We start from the raw sequence: 21,873 nt of genomic DNA on the forward strand, positions 1-21,873 counted from the left end.
TGGAAGAGAAAGGCATCTTGGCTGATACGCAGGACATGAATGGCAGTTGAGCGAGGCATGAGTGTGAAAATGTAACGGTAGAGAGCGCTCCAAAAGTAGAATAGCTACAGCTGCAAACACTAGCCATATGTGGCTATTTAAATTTAAATTACTTAAAAGAAGATACATTTTAAAATTCAGTTCTCAGTCACACTAGCCACTTCTCAATTCTTCAATAGTCAGGTGTGGCTACCATACTGGATAGTGCAGACATAGCACATTTCCATCATCACAGAAAGTTCCATTGGACAGTACTGCTCTAGAGATCTATTTGGATGACTTGATACACAGGGTAAAGGAAGAGCTGGGAGAGAGGGGCCTCTAGAGCCCCAAGCCCCCAGGCTCATCCCCAATTATTCACTACACCTGACCCCCTGTAGAAAGATGGATTTTAGTCAAAAAGCAAAAGCCATGTGTTCATGAGGCACTTTGCAGGTCTTAGAGCACAGACTGTGCTGTCTTAAGGCTCAGTCAACAAAATCTCCAACCATGAAACCAAGGATTGGAGCCTTTTTCCTACTTCACAGTGGGATGCGGTTTGACTTTGGCTCCAAGAGGAAGCTCCACGGCATCTTTGAAATCCATGGGAAACAGAACTACTCATGGTAGCCACATTCTCACAGAGGTCCCTGGCAGCAGGGTTAGTGGGGAGGCACCACCCTTTGTGGCTTGTAAACAGAAGGCATCAATAAAAGGAGAGAGCAAGAAACAACCTAAATGTCCATCGACAGACGAATGGATAAAGAAGATGTGGTACATATATACAATGGAATACTACTCAGCCATAACAAAGAATGAAATAATGTCATTTGCAGCAACATGGATGGAACTACAGATTATCATACTAAGTGAAGTAAGTCAGAAAAGAAGACAAATACCATATGATATCACTTATATGTGGGATCTAAAATATGACACAAATGAGCTTATTTATGAAACAGAAACAGACTCACAGGCATAGAGAACAGACTTGTGGTTGCCAAGGGGGAAGGGGGTGGCAGAGGGATGGAGTGGGAGTTTGGCAGATGCAAACTATTATATATAGAATGGATAAACAACAAGGTCCTACTGTATAGCACAGGGAATTATATTCAATATCCTGTGATAAGCCATAATGGAAAAGAACGTGAAAAAGAATGTATATATATGTATAACAGAATCACTTTGCTGTACAGCAGAAATTAACACAACATTGTAAGTCAACTATACTTCAATAAAATAAATTTTTAAAAAATAAAATAAATAAAATTTAAAAATTAAAGGACAGAGCAGAAGGATATGTGAGCACACATAAAGGGCTCCTTGAGACTTCAAGAATAAATAGTGGAGCTTTTTGCTGGTGCTGAGGTTGTGCAGGTAGTAAAGCCTATGAAACAAGTGTTATCACTGCTAACATAATCACATTTGAATCTAGAGGCGCATAAGCGCCTCGTTTACTTCGTCCTCTTGTCAGCATCTTATTGACTCCTTTCTCTGTCTCCTCTCCACAGATATGTAAAATCTCAAAATGTATTATATTGTATGTGCATGTACAAGTATATTGCTTAATATACAATATATATTCCTAAGCTATTTACGTTGTTATTGCAAAGATGCTCTTAAGACATCTGTTTGCTACTAACATCTCACTTAATATTTTTTACGTCTTTCAAGATTCCTTGCAGAACAGTTAATCATATGCAAAGTATTTTCATACACTGGGGATCTTTATAAAATTAATACTTCTCTGGAATGGAAACAACCATGTCGCTCTTGAAATATTGAATATTTTTAGTGTTTGTGTATTGGGAGTCAAGTGATTTCTTTGTCAGCCAGGAGGAAATCCTCATCCAGCTGTAGTTTTTTCTGGGTTGAAACAGTCAGCTAGAAAGAGAGAACTGTCAAAATCACAGAGGAGGCTGATGAAGCGGAGTGGTGTGTTGAGTCAGCGCCCAGAAAAGACAGAGGTGGGATATAAACCCTCTGGCTTTATTTTAAAGCTTGGCATTTCAAGTAAAAGAGAAACTGGCCTCCCAGGAGATAATTTTCCGAGTAAAAGTTCCTGGCTTCATTCCTTCACTTTCTGCCTTCATTCCTATTCTCGTTTAATCTCTCTATCAGGAGTCTTGAGTGCCATAGGAGAGATGAAACCCATTACTTTTAGCCTTGGAAAAGCAAGACAAATTAGAGTGAAGTAAATAAAAACACCATCCTTCTCTTTCAATGTGGAAACTGAACAAGCCTGATTCTACCCTTAGTTTCCACCCAAGCAGTTCTTAAAAGGAGTAAAACGTCTCATCACTGAGGCTTTAGTAACATCGAGAGTTTCTGCAGGAACCAACTTCAGCAAGATAAGACTTGGGGAATGCACTGAATTCCTCAGATGAAAGGCCATTGTTAAAAACAAAATGGATTAATGATTTTGTAGTGGAAGTACTTCTGGCTCTCAGGGGTCATTACCGAGAAATAGACACCTTTTCCTGCCATGACGAAGTGCTGGAGTAATGTGGGTGATAAACAGATCTACTCTCAGAGGCTGGAACTGCCAACCTTTGCAGGAAAGTAAGGGGCACTCACCTCATGCCAGCAGCTGTACATGACTTCATATATGGAAATCGGTGCCAGGTGAGGTCGGTACAGCCTGAAGCCTTTAGAAATCGCTTCCACAACTTGCAAATTTGACTTATTTTCAAAAGGCATTTTTCCTTCTGTAAAAACTTCCCACATCAAAACTCCTGCAAATAAAATGCATGAAAATAAGGGGTTAGAGAAATGGTTACTTGGAACTGAAACAGCTGTTTCAAATTACAACCCATTATTTTCCTCCTGCAGTCACTGAGTTACAATCATCCAGAACGACAGCAGTTCTATCTAGGAAGCAGACCCTGTGCATCTTACTTTTTGAAGAGGCCTATGAACTGAATATATTCCAAGTGAAAACAATGCCTTTCCTTTTCCATTGGTCACGACTGCCTCCTTATTGGAAGAAAAATGCTGGCAGCATCTTCATTTCAAAGTACTGCTCATGTCTCCACACCCTGAAATCAATGAAACTTTGCCATTCCATAGAAAATGACAGAATTGTGTGATCCCCTGCTGCCTGCTAAAGCCAAGAGTTTACCAGCCAGTAGATGGCATGCGTTCCCATCTTCCCACTGAAAGACTGCTGGGTAGAGTCCCAGAAAATCTGGCAGGGGCTCTGTTTATAAGTAGGTGTTCAAAAATCATTGATGGAGTGATGAAACTCCTTCAAGGCTCCCAATTTGAGTTCATTTAATTATTCACTTATTCTACAAATATGTATTAGGTATTGATCAGAGGCCAGGCCTGTGCTAGAGCCAGAGGATTCTTAAGACTGAAACCAGTCTATGTGCTCAAGAAGCTCACTGTACAGTGAGGAAGAAAGACAAGTGGTCAGGTAAAACTCAAGGAGTTCTAAATGTTCTACAACCACGTGGTGAGATCCTTGTGTTGCTATCCACTGGTCTCACAGCTTAACTGCTCTCCCGTAGAGCTTATAATGTCACCTGCCACGACTACCACATGTCAGTGGAGAGCTAATGAGATCAATACAGGCTTAACCTTATTGTGGGCAATAATATTCACACCCTTTGAGGGTGCAGATGTCTCTCCAAAGCCAAGAAGCCATCCAGAAAGGTACAGGTGAAAGAGAATAGATAGATTATTATACATTTGTTGCCATTTTTTGAAAGTCAACTCAAAGAACAAACTCCATGGGACAGAGGTCCACAGTATCTCTTTTTCAATGAAGAGCATTACCCAATATAAACAGCAATGGATAGATCCCAAGGAAGCCTATGTCTAATTTCACAAAATAGGAAGGTGATAATGTAAATGAGACGGCATCACTCAAAGTCAGACAATGAAGTTTATTAATTACGCTCAAGATTTAACGATGCCGTAAGATCAGTTTTTCTTGCAAGTCTCTGTGGTGTGGGAGAGTTGGCTGAGTTGGTTTTCTAGATCAGTAGACTTTGTTATGGTTTTACAGCAAGTGCTCAGTGGGAAGGGAGAAGATCCAAGAGGCAAACTTCATGTAAGAAGGTGTATGACACCAGTTGCCAAAGACAGCCTGATGTGTTTAGAACGCCTAAGACAGAAACACAGTTATAAGAAGACCTTTAGCTACATCATATTAAGAAATCAAAGTTAAAACAGCAATCCCTATTTTATGAGAACCTACTGTATAGCACAGGGAACTCAGTGCTCTCTGGTGACCTAAATGAGAAGGAAATCCAAAAAAGAGGGGACATATGTATACATATAGCTGATTCACTTTGCTGTACAGTATAAACTAACACAATACGGTAAAGCAAATATACTCCAATAAAAAAATAAATATTTTTTTTAAAAAAGAGCAATCTCTATTTTATTAAATCAAGCTCCAACAAATGAACATCGAATTCACTCACCAAATGACCAGACATCAGATTTGCTGCTATACTTATTGAAATGGAAAACTTCAGGAGGGGACCACTTGACTGGGAACTTGGCTCCAGAAGAACTGATATATTCATCATCCAAAACGTACCTAGGGCCATCAGATTTCAGAGCACATTGTGTTAATTACCTCTAAGCTAAGTTTACTTCAAATCCTTTTAGTTAACTCTGATTTCTAAAATACAAAGTATTTTCCACAGAAAGGTTCAGTATACCTTCTCTTCTTGCTATCAAAGTGAGAAAGTAGCCCTTATAGAGTTTCCTCCTTAAACCAAGCCTCAATTGCATTTATTGTATTTGGATCTCAGAAAACCATAGCAATTCTTCAGTCTGAAACATGCTCCACTGATTAGTTATGATAAATTCCTAATTCTGCAAAGAAGCATGCTGAATGCGCTAACAACCAAGGTTATTTTTTTAAAAAGATAAATATATGTGAAAGAATAAACTCGAAGTTTGATGCCTTATTTTCTTTCTATATACATATAATTTTTGCAGGACAGAGAAGGGGAAAAATAAAAGTATTTGAACGTAATACATTTGGTATGTAAAATCTCTAATGCCTTTATTCAAATGGAAATAAATCAGGAACAACTATCATCTCCTTTAAAAAAAATAACAACAACAAAATTAAACCCTCTCTCTTTTTTGAAAATCATACACAGTAACATCCAAGTGTGGGAATCTGGAGAAAAGAGAGGATAGCTAACGTGTGCTGTGTAGCTCCTTAAGTATGCAATATAGTATTTTTGAAATACTATATATATATATATATATATATATAGTATACTATATATACTATATATATTAAATATAAAATTAATATATTTACTAATGCTTCCCCACACACCCACTTGTTTCGCACATACCTTACCTCACCGCACCTTTAAGTCCTTTATTGAGCCAGAGGTCATTCTACTAGAGGAAAGAATGAATAACAGAAAACGAAAGGAAAAGAGCCATTTTTTTATAGCTTTTGAGTTTCAAAAGTCTAGACTTTCCAGAGAAGGAGAAGGACTGAGTTATGAACAAAATATCTGGGAGAATGGCTCATGAATACGAATGATATCTCACTACCACCACCATCCATTCTGCTACAAAAATATCCCTTGTGCTGGGGGTGTGGGAGAGATTCAAAAGGAAAGGGAAGGAGTATTAGACACTAGGGGGTGGCTGAGGTAGGGTCCTGTACCCTGCACCCTATGAGGGCTGCCCTAGTCACACTGCAGCGAAAGAAGAGCCCACTGCCCTACAGTCGGTTGGTGGGATTCAAGAGCAAAACAGAACCTGTGTCGTCTTTCCCAGGCCAAGCCCTGGGAAACACAGAAAGATTCCAGAGGACAAATGGCTATGGGTGTGCCAAGGCAGACGGGGCCTTAGCCACGTGGAGAGCTCTAGTCATGGCAAATGTCAGACATGAAGGAATCTTACAGGCAGAAATTCAAGATGAGTCAGCGGCCACCTGTGTGGATGGCCAGCCAAAGACAAAAGAGGAGGATGGTGGCTGTAAGGAAGCTAGTGTCAATGGATAACAACAGGGACCAGACAGGCCATCTCCAGTATGTGGCCCCATGAGACACACAGAATTTGGATTGTGACCCTGAACAGCGTCAGGGAGAAACCCTGAAATCACTGGGATGAAATTTCTAGCAACCTGAAGGAAAGGAGATGCAAAATGTAAACTGCACTGAGTTGCTGAAAATAAGGTCAGATGATTCACACTCTTGTGCTGTAGGCTTAGAGTCAGCTGCTACACTTGATAAGAGAAATGCATGATGATGACAGAAAAATCAGAGCTGAGAAAATAAATTTATTCTTTCTCTATTTCAGAAATATACATATATAAGGAAAGCTTTTTTCTTAACCTTATATATATATGACAAGTAGACTGAGAAATTCTTTTGAATTTTAAGATATGACATAGTTTTATTAATAACCGCCTGAAAGAAGATCAGAATAGCCCACAGCCTCCGTTGCCCTCACAGCTAACACTGGTGCATGTCCTAAAGTTCAAAGTGGGTCAGCAGGCCATACAACTACATCAACACTGCCCTCAGAGAAAAAAAAAACAAAGCCAAAAACATCTTCGCTTTGTCTGTAGACTAATGTAAGATTCCCTCCTGTGAGTAAACAAACAAAAAAGAATATCACATACCTTGTCATTCCAAAGTCTGAAATTTTTACTATACTTGTAGAACTGACCAAACAATTCCTCGCGGCCTATAGGGAGAAGAAACGAACCCACGTGTGAATACAAAGTTTCTCTTTCCAGAGTTTCTACTCTCCTTTTCCTTAGTTTCTTCGGGCCCCAGCACTACCTCTCTGTGTGAACAGCCATGTTATTTCATGGTGATACCTATCGATGCTACATATGATTTAATGTATCTGCCCTCATGTGATGGATTTTAATGACTTTTCAAAGAAATGACAAAAAATGAAAAGAAATTTTAACACTTTTCCTTTTTAAAATGTGTAATCTTTCTCAAGAAGTATCCTTGATAAGTGCATCTTGGTATAAAAAATAGTGTGTATTTACAATTTTATCTTCATAAATAAAAAGAGGGAAGTCCAATATGCATGAAAAATAACAGATCGTCACTATATATCTTTGGGATAGTCATTATATATAATTGCTAATAAAAACAAAGAAACTGTATCTTAAAACTTACATTTCATTGAACATAACTCTTTACAATATTTTCATATTTATTAAATTACCACAGTGAACTAAATATAGTACTATATAATTCAGAAACAATCCTGTTGATGCCCAAACAATCCATTTTCAGTCAGCTTAGTCAGGAGAATCATTGACTTGGTTATTTAGCCTCATGTAGGCCAGTGGTTTGATAGAATTTTTCTCTTTTGAGCTAATTTGTGGTTCAGTTAGTTCAAAAGCAAAAGCAAAAAACTTGAAATGGAGAGCCGGAAGGAGCCAGTTTGGAAGATGTTGACGAGTGCCAGCAAATGATCTCAAAGCTAAACCACAAGGCAAACCCTCGACCGAGAAAAGACTCATAGTTGGCTAATATATTTTAAGTGGCATGTAGGTGGAGAAAACAGAACTCAAAGGAAAGCAATCAAGGAAGGAGCCGAGACTAGGAGGGTCTGCAGGAAGCCACCTGGAGCAAATAGAATGACCAGAACTGTCACCTGACTGAATTTTGAATTCTAATCCTTATCAGGAAGGACAAACTGCAGAGGCCAGGAAAGTGAGTTAGGTGGAACTGATGCCAGATCCATACATTCAAAAATGTGCTCAGTGGCTACTATGGGCTGGACCCTGGGGAATGTGCCATGAGGCACGCAAAACAATGGTCGAGCATTGCTGAGCTTTTCTATGTGCCAGACACTGTTCTAAGTGCTTACGCATATTAATTCATGTAATCCTCCCAACAAGTCCATATGTGGGAGGTGCTATAATTAACACCACTTTACTAGTTAACTAGCTTACTCAAGGTCGCATGGCTAGTAATAAACAAAAGCGAGATTTCGACCAGCTCTTGAGCAGGGCTCTCAATCTTGACTGCACAGTGGACTCACCAGGGAAATTTTCCAAAAATGCTGATGACTAGATTCTACCCGCAGAGATTCTGATTTCATTGGTCAGGGGTATGGGCTGGGTACTGTGATGTTTTTAAACCTCCCAGGTGATTCTAATGCACAGCTAAGTTTGAGAGCCATTGCTTGGCAACTTGTATTCTCATAATGCTGAACTGCAGCTCAGAAGTCTACGCCTTGATGTCAAGGAGTTTAGAGTCTAATATTTGTGTAAACAACTATTATAGGAAGTAGTAAATAATAAATGCTCTGACAGTTCTAAGTCATGTGTAGGGAAAGCAGCGGTGTGCTAGGGCCAATGAAATTATGCCTCCTTTCTCTCCCCAAAATATTCCAGCCTGAATGATAAATAATATGGTCACTCTGGTGATGGCTGATGGAAGTTCAGGATTACCTCTAGATGACAGTATCAGGGACTTCTCAGAAATTCTCAAATTCTCATTGGATTTAATTTGGGAACTTAGAAATGAGACATGGAAGGACATAGAAGGAATAGTATGAATATCATGAATAAATATGGAGCAGACAGAAAATGTTTTTCAAGGGAAGGTAACAAGGCAGGGAAGCAGAGCTATTTGCTTTTGCGGCAAGTCAAGCTTCAATCTTCTTTGTTTGTTTGGAGAGCTGTTCTGAGCACTATGCAACAGAATGGTTTAGCATTCTGACTCCTTCCCAATAATGCCAGTAGTGCTGCTGTGATACTGCAAAAACCTAACCACCTCCACCTGAGGCAGTTTCACCCCCGGGTGAGACCCACTGGGGTTCTTCAGCATTGTATCCAGCACCCGGCAGAGTGCGTGGCATATACAGGCACCCAATATATATTTGATTATTGGTTGAAAGAAAGAAAGATAGAAGGAAGAGAAGGAAGAAGAGAGGGGGAAGAGGAAAGAAAAGTAAGTTAGCTTTAGTTGATTAGTGTGGTGATTAACTACTTCAAGGCGTATTTAGAGTAACACCTTGCTTGGTTCCAGCATCAATGAGCAATTAAAAATAAAGCTACATGTCGCAACAGGTTACACAAATAGGAAAATGTTTAAAAATTAAGTCAAAGAATGCATTATTCAAAGTATTGAAAGTCCTAACTTATCATGTCCTTCTGAATACAAGTATAATATATACATAATCAGCAAATTTGCACCGTACTTACTAAATCCCTGTGGATAAAGCAGTTTCTCTCCAGATACTCCATTCCTTCACAGATATCTTGACATGCACTCAATAGCATCTCCTTCCTAAGTTTTCCTTTCCTCTCTCTGAGATAGTTAAGCAGGCAACCATTTTCCATAAACTCCGTCACAATATAAAGGGGCTTCTGCTGTATACATACTCCATAAAGCTGAACGAGCCTTGAATGAGATAACTTCCTGGTGAAAAAAACACAGACCCGAATCGTTTTTGCATTCTGAAGTGTTTGAAATCAACTGGTGATATTTACCAGCTCCATATAATGTTCATCATCAAACTATGATTAAAATTAACCCAACCACAGAGAAAGTAGGACAGTTTCCTTTCTACTTCATGTGCTGAGAAAGTGGGGTTGAGAGTTTACGCAGTACTTCCTAAGTCACTGTACATACAGAATAGTACATGCCCATGTTCTGCTTTTCTCTTTTCCATTTTGTAAGCCTTTTGCTTCCTCAGTACTGCTGCTCCTTGCCCAGTTCCTGTTCCCTGAGTTTCAACCTCCCCAACTGCAGCTGCTGAGACAAAAAATTCTGGACAGGAGGGAGGAAAGAGTGATTGATGTGCATTAAAAATATTAAATTCTAAAGAATAAAGGCATTTAAAGGAAATTTTTAGATTAAGTTGAAGACTGAAAAACATTTACCAACGTGAAACCCTTCTCTGTATTTAGTAATTACACACACACACACACACACACACACACAAGTCCTCAAATACTGCCTGTTAAAGTACACACACTAAAATAATCTTTTTTTTTTTTAATTTATTTTTGGCTATGCTGGGTCTTCGTTGCTGCACGTGGGCTTTCTCTAGTTGTGGCGAGCAGGGGCTACTCTTCGTTGTGCTGCGTGGTCTTCTCATTGCGGTGGCTTCTCTTGTTGCAGAGCAGGGGCTCTAGGCGCCCTGGCTTCAGTAGTTGTGGCTCGCGGGCTCTAGAGCGCAGGCTCAGTAGTTGTGGCGCATGGGCTTAGATGCTCCACAGCATGTGGGATCTTCCCGGCCAGGGCTCGAACCTGTGTCCTCTGCATTGGCAGGCAGATTCTTAACCACTGAGCCACCAGGGAAGCCCCCTAAAATAATCTTTTTAGTCATTTATACTTCGAAAGTTTGTTTCTTCTCGACTATAGTATTCAGGTTTTAGAGAAATTAGAATTACTTACATATTTTTACTATTATAAATGTAATTAGTTCACATATTTTCCTATATGCACTGCTACTAATAAGCTACATCCAGAGATACAAACCCACAGTTGATCAACTAAAATAAAGGATCCTTTAAAAGCAATGCAGTGTTATAATAATTTAAAGAAAATGTCATGCTCCTAAACAAAAGAGCTGAATTCAAGTTGTTTTATCTCCTATTGATGCATGACCAGGAGCAACTTATTTAAAATTTCTAAGCCTCAGTTTTTTCACATGTAAAATAAGGATAATAAAACCTGTCCTTCTTTCTTCCAATGAATATTAAATGAGATAATGTATGTGAATGTATTATAAAAAGTATAAACCATGGTAAAAATATAAAGATAAAATTTTTAATTTTAGTAGAAATTTATGGGCTGAAAAACAGACTGGTCTTCTTTCATTTTCCTAAATAATCTTTTAGCAGGTACTCTGGAAACACCATGAGTACAGGCCCCCAATTTAGGCTATATTCTAAAATATGGTAATTAAGAACACAGTAGAGATTTGAAGTTACTCTGCTAGTGCACTGGAAAAACTACACGGGATGACAATTTTGGTTAAAAATTATGGCCCTTACTATAAGATCTGGCATATAGTAGTTGCTCAATAAATATTTGTTGATTATTATGTTAGCTAAGACTATGGACTTTGTACCCAGACAGTTCACAGTTTTGATTACAATTAGACACTACCAATGTTTTGTTGAGGAACTGTGGGCAAATTACATAAGTTTTCAAAATTTCTTTTTTATCATGTATAAAATTGGGGTCTTTTTTTCTTTTTTTTTAATTAATTTTTTTATACAGCAGGTCCTTATTAGTCATCCATTTTATACATATTAGTGTATACATGTTAATCCCAGTCTCCCAATTCATCACACCACCACCACCACCACCACCCGCCACTTTCCCCCCTTGGTGTCCATACGTTTGTTCTCTACATCTGTGTCTCTACTTCTGCCCTGCAAACTGGTCATCTGTACCATTTTTCTAGGTTCCACATATATGCGTTAATATACAATATTTGTTTTTCTCTTCCTCACTTACTTCACTCTCTATGACAGTCTCTAGATGCATCCACATCTCTACAAATGACCCAATTTCATTCCTTTTTATGGCTGAGTAATATTCCATTGTATATATGTACCACATCTTCTTTACCATTCGTCTGTCAAAGGGCATTTAGGTTGCTTCCATGACCTGGCTATTGTAAATAGTACTGCAATGAACATTGGGGTGTATCTGTCTTTTTGAATTACGGTTTTCTCTGGGTATATGCCCAGTAGTGGGATTGCTGAGTCATGTTGTAATTCTATTTTTAGTTTTTAAGCAACCTCCATACTATTCTCCATAGTGCCAGTATCAATTTACATTCCCACCAACAGGGCAAGAGGGTTCCCTTTTCTCCACACCCTCTCTAGCATTTGTTGTTTGTAGATTTTCTGATGATGCCCATTCTAACTGCTGTGAGGTTAATACTTCATTGTAGTTTTGATTTGCATTTCTCTAATAATTAGTAATGTTGAGCAGCTTTTCATGTGCTTCTTGGCCACCTGTATGCCTCCTTTGGAGAAATGTCTATTTAGGTCTTCTGCCCATTTTTGGATTGGGTTGTTTGTTTTTTTAATATTGAGCTGCATGAGCTGTTTATATATTTGGGAGATTAATCCTCTGTCCGTTGATTCATTTGCAAATATTTTCTCCCATTTTAAGGGTTGTCTTTTCATCTTGCTTGTAGTTTCCTTTGCTGTGCAAAAGCTTTGAAGTTTCATGAGGTCCATTTGTTTATTTTTGTTTTTATTTCCATTACTCTAGGAGGTGGATCAAAAAAGATCTTGCTGTGATTTATGTCAAAGAGTGTTCCTCCTATGTTTTCCTCGAAGAGTTTTATAGTGTCTGGTCCTACACTTAGGTCTCTATCCATTTTGAGTTTATTTTTCTGTATGGTGTTAGGGAGTGTTCTAATTTCATTCTTTTACATGGAGCTGTCCAGTTTCCTAGCACCACTTATTGAAAGGACTGTCTTTTCTCCATTGTATATCCTTGCCTCCTATGTCATAGATTAGTTGACCCTAGGTGCGTGGGTTTATCTCTGGGCTTTCTATCCTGTTCCATTGATCTATGTTTCTGTTTTTGTGCCAGTACCATATTGTCTTGATTACTGTAGCTTTGTAGTATAATCTGAAGCCAGGGAGTCTGATTCCTCCAGCTCTGTTTTTTTCCCTCAAGACTGCTTTGGCTATTTGGCGTCTTTTGTGTCTCCATACAAATTTTAAGATTTTTTGTTCTAGTTCTGTAAAAAATGCCATTGGTAATTTGATAGGGATTGCATTGAATCTGTAGATTGCTATGGATAGCATAGTCATTTTCACAATACTGATTCTTCCAATCGGAGATCATGGTATATCTCTCCATCTGTTGGTAACATCTTTAATTTCTTTCATCAGTGTCTTATAGTTTTCTGCATACAGGTCTTCTGTCTCCCTAGGTAGGTTTATTCCTTGGTATTTTCTTCTTTTTATTGCAGTGGTAAATGGGAGTGTTTCCTTAATTTCTCTTTCAGATTTTTCATCATTAGTGTATAGGAATGCAAGAGATTTCTATGCATTAATTTTGTATCCTGTGCAACTTTACCAAATTCATTGATTAGCTCTAGTAGTTTTCTGGCAGCATCTTTAGGATTCTCTATGTATAGTATCATGTCATCTGCAAACAGTGACAGTTTTACTTCCTCTTTTCCAATTTGTATTCCTTTTATTTCTTTTTCTTCTCTGATTGCCGTGGCTAGGACTTCCAAAACTATGTTGAATAATAGAGGTGAGAGTGGACATCCTTGTCTTGTTCCTGATTTTAGGAGGAAATGCTTTCAGCTTTTCACCATTGAGAATGATGTTTGCTGTGGGTTTGTCATATATGGTCTTTATTATGTTGAGGTAGGTTCCCTCTATGCCCACTTTCTGGAGACTTTTTATCATAAATCAGTGTTGAATTTTGTCAAAAGCTTTTTCTGCATCTACTGAGATGGTCATATGGTTTTTCTTCTTCAATTTGTTAATATGGTGTATCACATGGATTGATTTACATATATTGAAGAATCCTTGCATCCCTGGGATAAATACCACTTGATCATGGTGTATGATCCTTTTAATGTGTTGCTGGATTCGGTTTGCTAGTATTTTGTTGAGGATTTTTGCATCTATATTCATCAGTGATATTGGTCTGTAATTTTCTTTTTTGGGAGTATCTTTGTCTGGTTTTGGTATCAGGGTGATGGTGGCCTCATAGAATGAGTTTGGGAGTATTCCTTCCTCTGCAATTTTTTGGAAGAGTTTAGAAGGATGGGTGTTAGCTCTTCTCTAAACGTTTTATAGAATTCACCTGTGAAGCCATCTGGTCCTGGACTTTTGTTTCTTGGAAGATTTTCAATCACAGCTTCAATTTCATTACTTGTGATTGGTCTGTTCATATTTTCTATTTCTTCCTGGTTCAGTCGTGGAAGGTTAAACCTTTCTAAGAATTTGTCCATTTCTTCCAGGTTGTCCATTATATTGGCATAGAGTTGCTTGTAGTAGTCTCTTAGGATGCTTTATATTTCTGCGGTGTCTGTTGTAACTTCTCCTTTTACATTTCTAATTTTACTGATTTGAGTCCTCTCCCTCTTTTTCTTGATGAGTCTGGCTAATGGTTTATCAGTTTGTTTATCTTCTCAAAGAACCAGCTTTTAGCTTTATTGATCTTTGCTATTGTTTTCTTTTTTTCTATTTCATTTATTTCTGCTCTGATCTTTATGATTTCTTTCCTTCTACTAACTTCGGGTTTTATTTGTTCTTCTTCCTCTAGTTCCTTTAGGTGTAAGTTTACATTGTTTTGAGATTTTTCTTCTTTCTTGAGATAGGCTTGTATTGCTATAAACTTCCCTCTTAGAACTGCTTTTGCTGCATCCCATACATTTTGGATCGTTGTGTTTTCAGTGTCATTTGTCTCTAAGTATTTTTTATTCCCTCTTTGATTTCTTCAGTAATTTCTTGGTTATTTAGTAAAGAATTGTTTAGCCTCCATGTGTTTGTGTTTTTTACGTTTTTTTCCCCGTAACTGATTTCTAATCTCATAGCATTGCGGTCAGAAAAGATGCTTGATATGATTTCAATTTTCTTAAATTTACTGAGGCTTGACTTGTGACCCAAGATGTGATCTATCCTGGAGAATGTTCCATGTGCACTTGAGAAGAAAGTGTAATCTGCTGTTTTTGGATGGAATGTCCTATAAATATCAATTAAATCTATCTGCTATAGTGTCATTTAAAGCTTGTGTTTCCTTATTAATTTTCTGTTTGGATGATCTGTCCATTGGTGAAAGTGAGGTGTTAAAGTCCCCCAATATTATTGTGTTACTGTTGATTTCCTCTTTTATAACTGTTAGCAGTTGCCTTATGTATTGAAGTGCTATGTTGGGTGCATATATATTTATAATTGTTATATCTTCTTCTTGGATTGATCCCTTGATCATTATGTAGTGTTCTTCCTTGTCTCTTGTAACATTCTTTATTTTAAAGTCTATTTTATCTAATACGAGGATTGCTACTCCAGCTTTCTTTTGATTTCCATTTGCATGGAATATCTTTTTCCATCCCCTCACTTTCAGTCTGTATGTGTCCCTAGGTCTGAAGTGGGTCTCTTGTAGACAGCATATAGATGGGTCTTGTTTTTGTATCCATTCAGCGAGCCTGTCTTTTGGTTGGAGCATTTAATCCATTCACGTTTAAGGTAATTATCAATATGTATGTTCCTATAACAATTTTCTTAATTGTTTTGACTTTGTTTTTGTAGGTTCTTTTCTTCTCTTGTGTTTCCCACTTAGAGAAGTTCCTTTAACATTTGTTGTAGAGCTGGTTTGGTGGTGCTGAATTCTCTTAGCTTTTGCTTGTCTGTAAAGCTTTTGATTTCTCCGTCGAATCTGAATGAGATCCTTGCCAGGTAGAGTAATCTTGGTTGTAGGTTCTTCTCTTTCATCACTTTAAATATATCATGCCACTCCCTCTGGCTTGTAGAGTTTCTGCTGAGAAATCAGCTGTTAACCTTATGGGAGTTCCCTTGTATGTTGTCATTTTTCCCTCGTTGCTTTCAATAATTTTTCTTGCTTTCTTAATTTTTGCCAATTTGATTACTATGTGTCTCAGCCTGTTTCTCCTTGGGTTTATCCTGCCTGGGACTCTCTGCGCTTCCTGGACTTGGGTGGCTATTTCCTTTCCCATGTTAGGAAAGTTGTTGACTATAATCTCTTCAAATATTTTCTCGGGTCCTTTCTCTCTCTCTTCTCCTTCTGGAACCCCTATAATGCGAATGTTGTAGTGTTTAATGTTGTCCCAGAGGTCTCTTAGGCTATCTTCATTTCTTTTCATTCTTTTTTCTTTATTCTGTTCTATGGCAGTGAATTCCACCATTCTGTCTTCCAGGTCATTTATCCGTTCTTCTGCCTCAGTTATTCTGCTATTGATTCCTTCTAGTGTATTTTTCATTTCAGTTATTGTATTGTTCATCTCTGTTTGTTTGTTCTTTAATTCTTCTAGGTGTTTGTTCTTTAATTCTTCTAGGTTTCTATTAAACATTTCTTGGATCTTCTCAATCTTTGCCTCCATCCTTTTTCCGAGGTCCTGGATTATCTTCACTATCATTATTCTGAATCCTTTTTATAGAAGGTTTCCTATCTCTACTTCATTTAGTTGTTTTTCTGGGGATTTATCTTGTTCCTTCATCTGGCACATAGCCCTTTGCCTTTTCATCTTGTCTATCTTTCTGTAAATGTGGTTTTTGTTCCACAGCCTGTAGGATTGTAGTTCTTATTGCTTCTGCTGTCTGCCCCCTGGGAAGGCTCACGCCAAGAAGTACTTCCCAGAACTTCTGCTGCCAGTGTCCTTGTCCTCATGGTGAGACACAGCCATCCCCCACCTCTGCAGGAGACCCTCCAACACTAGCAGGTAGGTCTGGTTCAGTCTCCTATGGGGTCACTGCTCCTTCCCCTGGGTTCCGATGCACACACTACTTTGTGTGTGCCCTCCAAGAGTGGAGTCTCTGTTTCCTCGAGTCCTGTCAAAGTCCTGCAATCAAATTCCTTCAAAATCTGATTCTCTAGGAATTCCTCCTCCTGTTGCCAGACCCCCAGGTTGGAAGCCTGACGTGGGGCTCAGAACTTTCTCTCCAGTGGGTGAACTTCTGTGGTATAAGTGTTCTCCAATTTGTGAGTCACCCACCCAGCAGTTATGAGATTTGATTTTATTGTGATTGCGCCCTCCTACTGTCTTATTGTGGTTTCTCCTTTGCCTTTGGATGTGTGGTATCTTTTTCGGTGAGTTCCAGTGTCGTCCTGTAGACGACTGTTCAGCAGTCAGCAGTGATTCCGAGGCTCTCGCAAGAGGGAGCGAGCACACGTCCTTCTACTCCGCTATCTTGAACCAATCTCTAAAATTGGGGTCTTAATAGAACCTACCTCATAGAAATGTGGTGAGGATTCATTAACTCATTCAATAATCCACAAATATTTGCTGAACACCAACTACATGCTAGCTATTATTTTAAGCACTCACCCGGTTGTAGAAGAGAGATAAATAAGGTCCCATTATCATGGAGCTTACATTCTACTGGGGGAGAAACAAAACAAATACATGTGAAGCTTGGGAGTAGTGACAAGTGCTTTGATGGAACTAATACAAGGTGATACAACAGAAAGCATTTGGGGGTGTGACTGCCAATTAAACAGGGTAGACAGGGGACATCTCCTGGTAGAGGTGACATTTAAGCTGTATGCTTACACAAAGGAAGATAATATGCCAAGCTGTATATTCTTGGCAGATAGAGCCTAATGTATGTCAGCTATTTAACTTTTTAAAGATGAATGTATTTGCAAAAGGACATTAGAATGGGACTTTTCCTGCCTCGCTATCAAAAAATCAGGAAAAGGGCTTCCCTGGTGGCTCAGTGGTTGAGAGTCTGCCTATCAATGCAGGGGACACGGGTTCGTGCCCCGGTCCGGGAAGATCCCACATGCCGCAGAGCAGCTGGGCCCGTGAGCCATGGCCGCTGAGCCTGTGCGTCTGGAGCCTGTGCTCCACAACGGGAGAGGCCACAACAGTGAGAGGCCTGCGTGCTGAAAAAAAATCAGGAGAAAAAAATCAACTGTGCTCAAACCCAAGAACACATTATGTCCATCTGAAATGACTTAAAAATAAGCATGTAGCCTCATTCCTGCCTCCATAAACTGCCAGGAACTATTTCTCTTCTCCACACTCCACTCAGACACTCAAGTAACCAGAGAGCAACAACCCAAACATTCAAATAAAAAGAACTGTAGTTTATCAAAAGGGATCCTAACAACGTATTATGATATTTGAAGTAAAAGTGATACCTTTTCCCCAAAAGTTTAAATTGCCTTTATGAGATGCATAGATTTGTTTATTTATTTAAATTTTTGGCCGTGGCATGCGGAATCTTAGATCTTAGTTCTTAGTTCCCCTTAGATTCCCCTTAGATCTAAGTTCCCCTTAGATCAAACCCGTGCTCCCTGCCTTGGGAGTGTGGAATCTTAACCACTGGACTGCCAGGGAAGTCCCTAGATGCATATATTTAAACATCTCAGAAGGGGGATTTAAATTCTGATTCTTTCTTTTTGATAGGGATTCTAGTACGACTTCAACTTTCCCTGAATCATATGTCTCCCCTTCGTTCTTTTCTTATTGTACCTATTTAATCCAATACACAGGAATATAATTTTTGTCTGTCCTTTAGGTGTAGGAAAACCATGGTCTGATGCAGGTAGTATCAGGGAGCAAAGGCCAGTAGGGTAACCAAGGGGCACAGAAACATCTTGAGAAACTGATACCACTGGAAAGTTGTGTTTATCATTAACTTCTCTCAGAATTCATTTTATTCTAAGTGGATGGAAAGAATATTTTGATAGTACTTGGAGTATGGGTTGAGAGCCCCAAGAGACACATTGCTCTGCCTTCAAATAATGGATCAAGTTAATCACCACTGGTTTTGGGGGGTTTGCTTTTGTTTTTGTCAACTGGGGTCTGCAAATTTGGAAGAGAACTAAATCGCTTTGGATAATAAAACAGAATCTAGGTAATGCCACCTGCAGTCTTCCTTTTTTACCACATTGCTCTTCCTCTAAGTAAATGTTCAACAAGTACTTAAAGAATATTGATTTGAATTGTGCCAAATTATTGGCCTATCCTGGTCCAGCCCAGGTTACTGACATAAACCATAGCCACAGGTTCGACTGAGGCAAAAGGCTGAATCTGGGAAATCCCAGAAGCTAAGAGCAGCATCCAATGATCTGCAAAGAGCCACTTCTGTTAGACCTCATGATTCTTGAATTCTCTGAAAGCAAATAGTATATCCTTACATTACTATTTAGACAAAATCAAGATTTTTGCTTCTGGGAAAAGGAAGAAAAATGTATTCATTCAGCACCTATTATTGAGCTGAAAAGAATACACCTACTTGTCATTTTCATAGATTATCTCATTCAATTCACACGCTGATCCAGTGAGTGAGGTATTGTTATCCCCATTTTACAGGTGAGGAAATTGAGGCTTAGAAAAGTGAAATAACTCACCCAGGTCACACAGAGGTCAAATAATTTGCCCAGGTCCCACAACTAGCTTGGGCAGAGTTGTGACACAAATCCAGATGTGACTGACTCCAAAATCTGTGTTCCCTCCATGACACCAGGATGTTGTACGATACTTATCTGGGTATTATATGTACTTACATCATCACTTTAGCCTCTTCAATGAAATCCTCTTCAGACATGGAGCCTTCATTGATGGCCTTGATAGCTACCTGGACATGTGCTCGCCATTGGCCTAAATAGACCACCCCAAACTGGCCGCTTCCAATCTCCTTTACAAAAGCCAACTCAGATGGATCTATCTCCCACTTTTCTGGAAAAGTAAAACATCCACGTTACAAATAAGGAAAAACATGTTAAATTTTTAGAGCTAGAAAAGATTTCGGAATTTTCTCGACCTATTCTCTTCTTTTTCAGAGAGGTTTAAAAAATTTATAAATGAGTGGAAAGGACCTGTAACCATTTTTAATACTCTTATTGTGGCTTAAAAGTATAATTCCAGAATTCAAGTATAAAAATACAAACCTCACTTACTTGGAGAGGAATTATGGATATCAAAACATGCTTTCTCTTTCCAGAGAGACCCAGGATGAAACAGTTCTGTGCCTTTCTAAACTAAACCTGCCGAAACCAGACCTGGAGCCTAAATATTTATGTCCCCAGTCTGTTTTTATCCTGGTAAGTAAACTTGTGAGATTAGATAAAATTTGGGGTCCCCCATCTCAGTTTCTTTTATTGTTCCTTTGCCCACTCCCACCCCTAAAGGGCTTTCCTGCCCTTTCTCCTTTGCGAAAAGTCTAATCAATTCACCTGATAAATATTTTCAATATTAAGATTCTAACCCATATCTAAATGTATGTTTGAAATGATGCTTGCATTACTGAATATTTCTCACTCTACAGAAGTAAATCAAGAAAAAAAGAACTGTTTTTAAAATAACCCTTTGGAAAACTGAGAATTAAATCCTAACTTTTTAGTAACCACTTTCATACAGCAACACCACCATCTGCTGGAACTTTAAAATAATGCATTTAAAAGAATTGTAATGGCCAGTGACCCCTTGTACCACCAGGCTTTGCAAGGTACTCCCCTTCCCAACAGTAGGTGTGTTTTTAAAATAACATGGGAGAATATATTCATGACCTTGGGACTGACATAGATTTGTTCAACAGAATATAACTATAAAGGAGAATACTGATAGATTAAATTTCATAAAAATCCTATTTATCAAATACACCCCATTAAGAAAATGAAAAGGTAAGCCACAGACGGGGAGAAAATATTTCTTAAAACATATAACCAACAAAGAATTCCTATTCAAAGTAAGAATAAATCGATTAGGAAAAGGCAGATAATCCTATTCTTTAAGGGTTAAAAATAACTTGAATAGTGTATTCTCTCACAAAAGAGAATATCCAAATGGTCACTGAACCTATGAGAAGTTGATCAACATAATTAGTCATCAGGGAAATGCATATTTAAACCAAAATGAGATATCACTACACATGCACCAGATTGGCTAAAATGAAAACAGAAACCAAACCAAACCAAACAAAAACCACAAGAATACCAAATATTGGCAAGGGCAAAGATGTGGAACAGCTGAAACGTCCATACGCTCTTTATTAAAGTATAATCTGGTATAAATTCTTTAGAAAACTGACTAAATCTGAGTATGTTCATACTCTACGACCCAGCAATTCTACTTTTAAGTATATATCCATCATTGTCGGGGCATACGTGTGTGTTAAACGTTATCAAAAGGCATACAAGAATGTTCATAATAATATTATTTAGAAAAGCCAAAAATTGGTTAGAACCCAAAAGGCTATCTGAAGAAGGATGGGCAAATCCACTGCGGTGTAGTCATGCAACGTAGCAGTTCACCGCAATGCAGGTGGACCAACCACACCCAGCATGGTGGGTGAATTCACATGTGGAAGGATGGAAGAAAGAAGCCAGACATGGATGCCCGGTGTCCAATTTCATTTATATAAGGTAGTCAAAACCAGACAACATTACTCAGGCTCTAGACTTACGAACTGTGCACTCTTCTGGATATTGAAAAATTGAAAAGTTTATTTTTTAATTAAAAACGACCATGTTTGGGCTTCCCTGGTGGCGCAGTGGTTGAGAGTCCGCCTGCCGATACAGGGGGCATGGGTTCGTGCCCCGGTCCGGGAAGATCCCACATGCCGCGGAGCGGCTGGGCCCGTGAGCCATGGCCGCTGAGCCTGCGCGTCCGGAGCCTGTGCTCCGCAGCGGGAGGGACCACAACAGTGAGAGGCCCGCGTACCGCAAAACAAACAAACAAAAAAAAACGACCATGTTTAACTTAGATAAATGGCTAATGATAGAATTTTTTAAACATATAGTATTTACGGGGCAGAGGAATAATCTAGGCACCCATAACACCCTGAAATCACCTTTCCATCCCAATTCACAGCGACCCTGAGTCCTGCTTATCTGCTACACAATAATTGTGTTATCTTTTTTTTTTCAGTATATTCTGAGTCCCCCTAATGAGATAAATTTAAGGAAATAAAGTATCACCAAATTAGAAAGCAGGATTCTTTGGCCCTTATTTTTTCTCACAGATGTGCAACTATCACATTCACTAGAAAATAGTTCAAATCAAACTTGGTCCAAGTTCTATTCGAAAAAGGTGACAAGGACACTTTTAGCAACTCATTTTAGCAGGTTCTCTTGGGGAGAAGTCATTTCCCAGCCACCCACATAACCAGAGAGCAACAACCCAAACGTTCAAATAAAAATAACTGGAATTTATCAAAAGGGTTCCAAATAATGTATAATGAAATTTGAAGTAAAAGTG

The 21,873-nt window shown here is 38.7% G+C and overlaps 1 protein-coding gene across 3 annotated transcripts in view; it reads right to left on the bottom strand.

The window, feature by feature from the left end:
• TXK (TXK tyrosine kinase) overlaps positions 1-21,873 on the bottom strand; it is a 93,706-nt gene that overhangs the window by 31,708 nt on the left and 40,125 nt on the right. For 2 of the 3 annotated variants that reach the window (XM_089911895.1, XM_022564809.2), the window contains exons 10-14: positions 19,182-19,353; positions 9,191-9,407; positions 6,635-6,699; positions 4,452-4,570; positions 2,596-2,753 (exon numbers count right to left, since the gene is read on the bottom strand). In XM_089911895.1, the coding sequence (XP_089768021.1) occupies positions 2,596-2,753; positions 4,452-4,570; positions 6,635-6,699; positions 9,191-9,407; positions 19,182-19,353 (731 nt within the window). Of the gene's footprint in view, positions 1-2,595; positions 2,754-2,788; positions 4,130-4,451; positions 4,571-6,634; positions 6,700-9,190; positions 9,408-19,181; positions 19,354-21,873 lie in introns of those variants that run through there. The other variant, XM_089911896.1, reaches the window with a different exon arrangement.

Source organism: Delphinapterus leucas, chromosome 5 (genome assembly GCF_059928025.1).
Source record: "Delphinapterus leucas isolate spDelLeu-1000000601 "Yukka" chromosome 5, BTC_Dleu_Yukka2, whole genome shotgun sequence".
Taxonomy (NCBI): domain Eukaryota; kingdom Metazoa; phylum Chordata; class Mammalia; order Artiodactyla; family Monodontidae; genus Delphinapterus; species Delphinapterus leucas.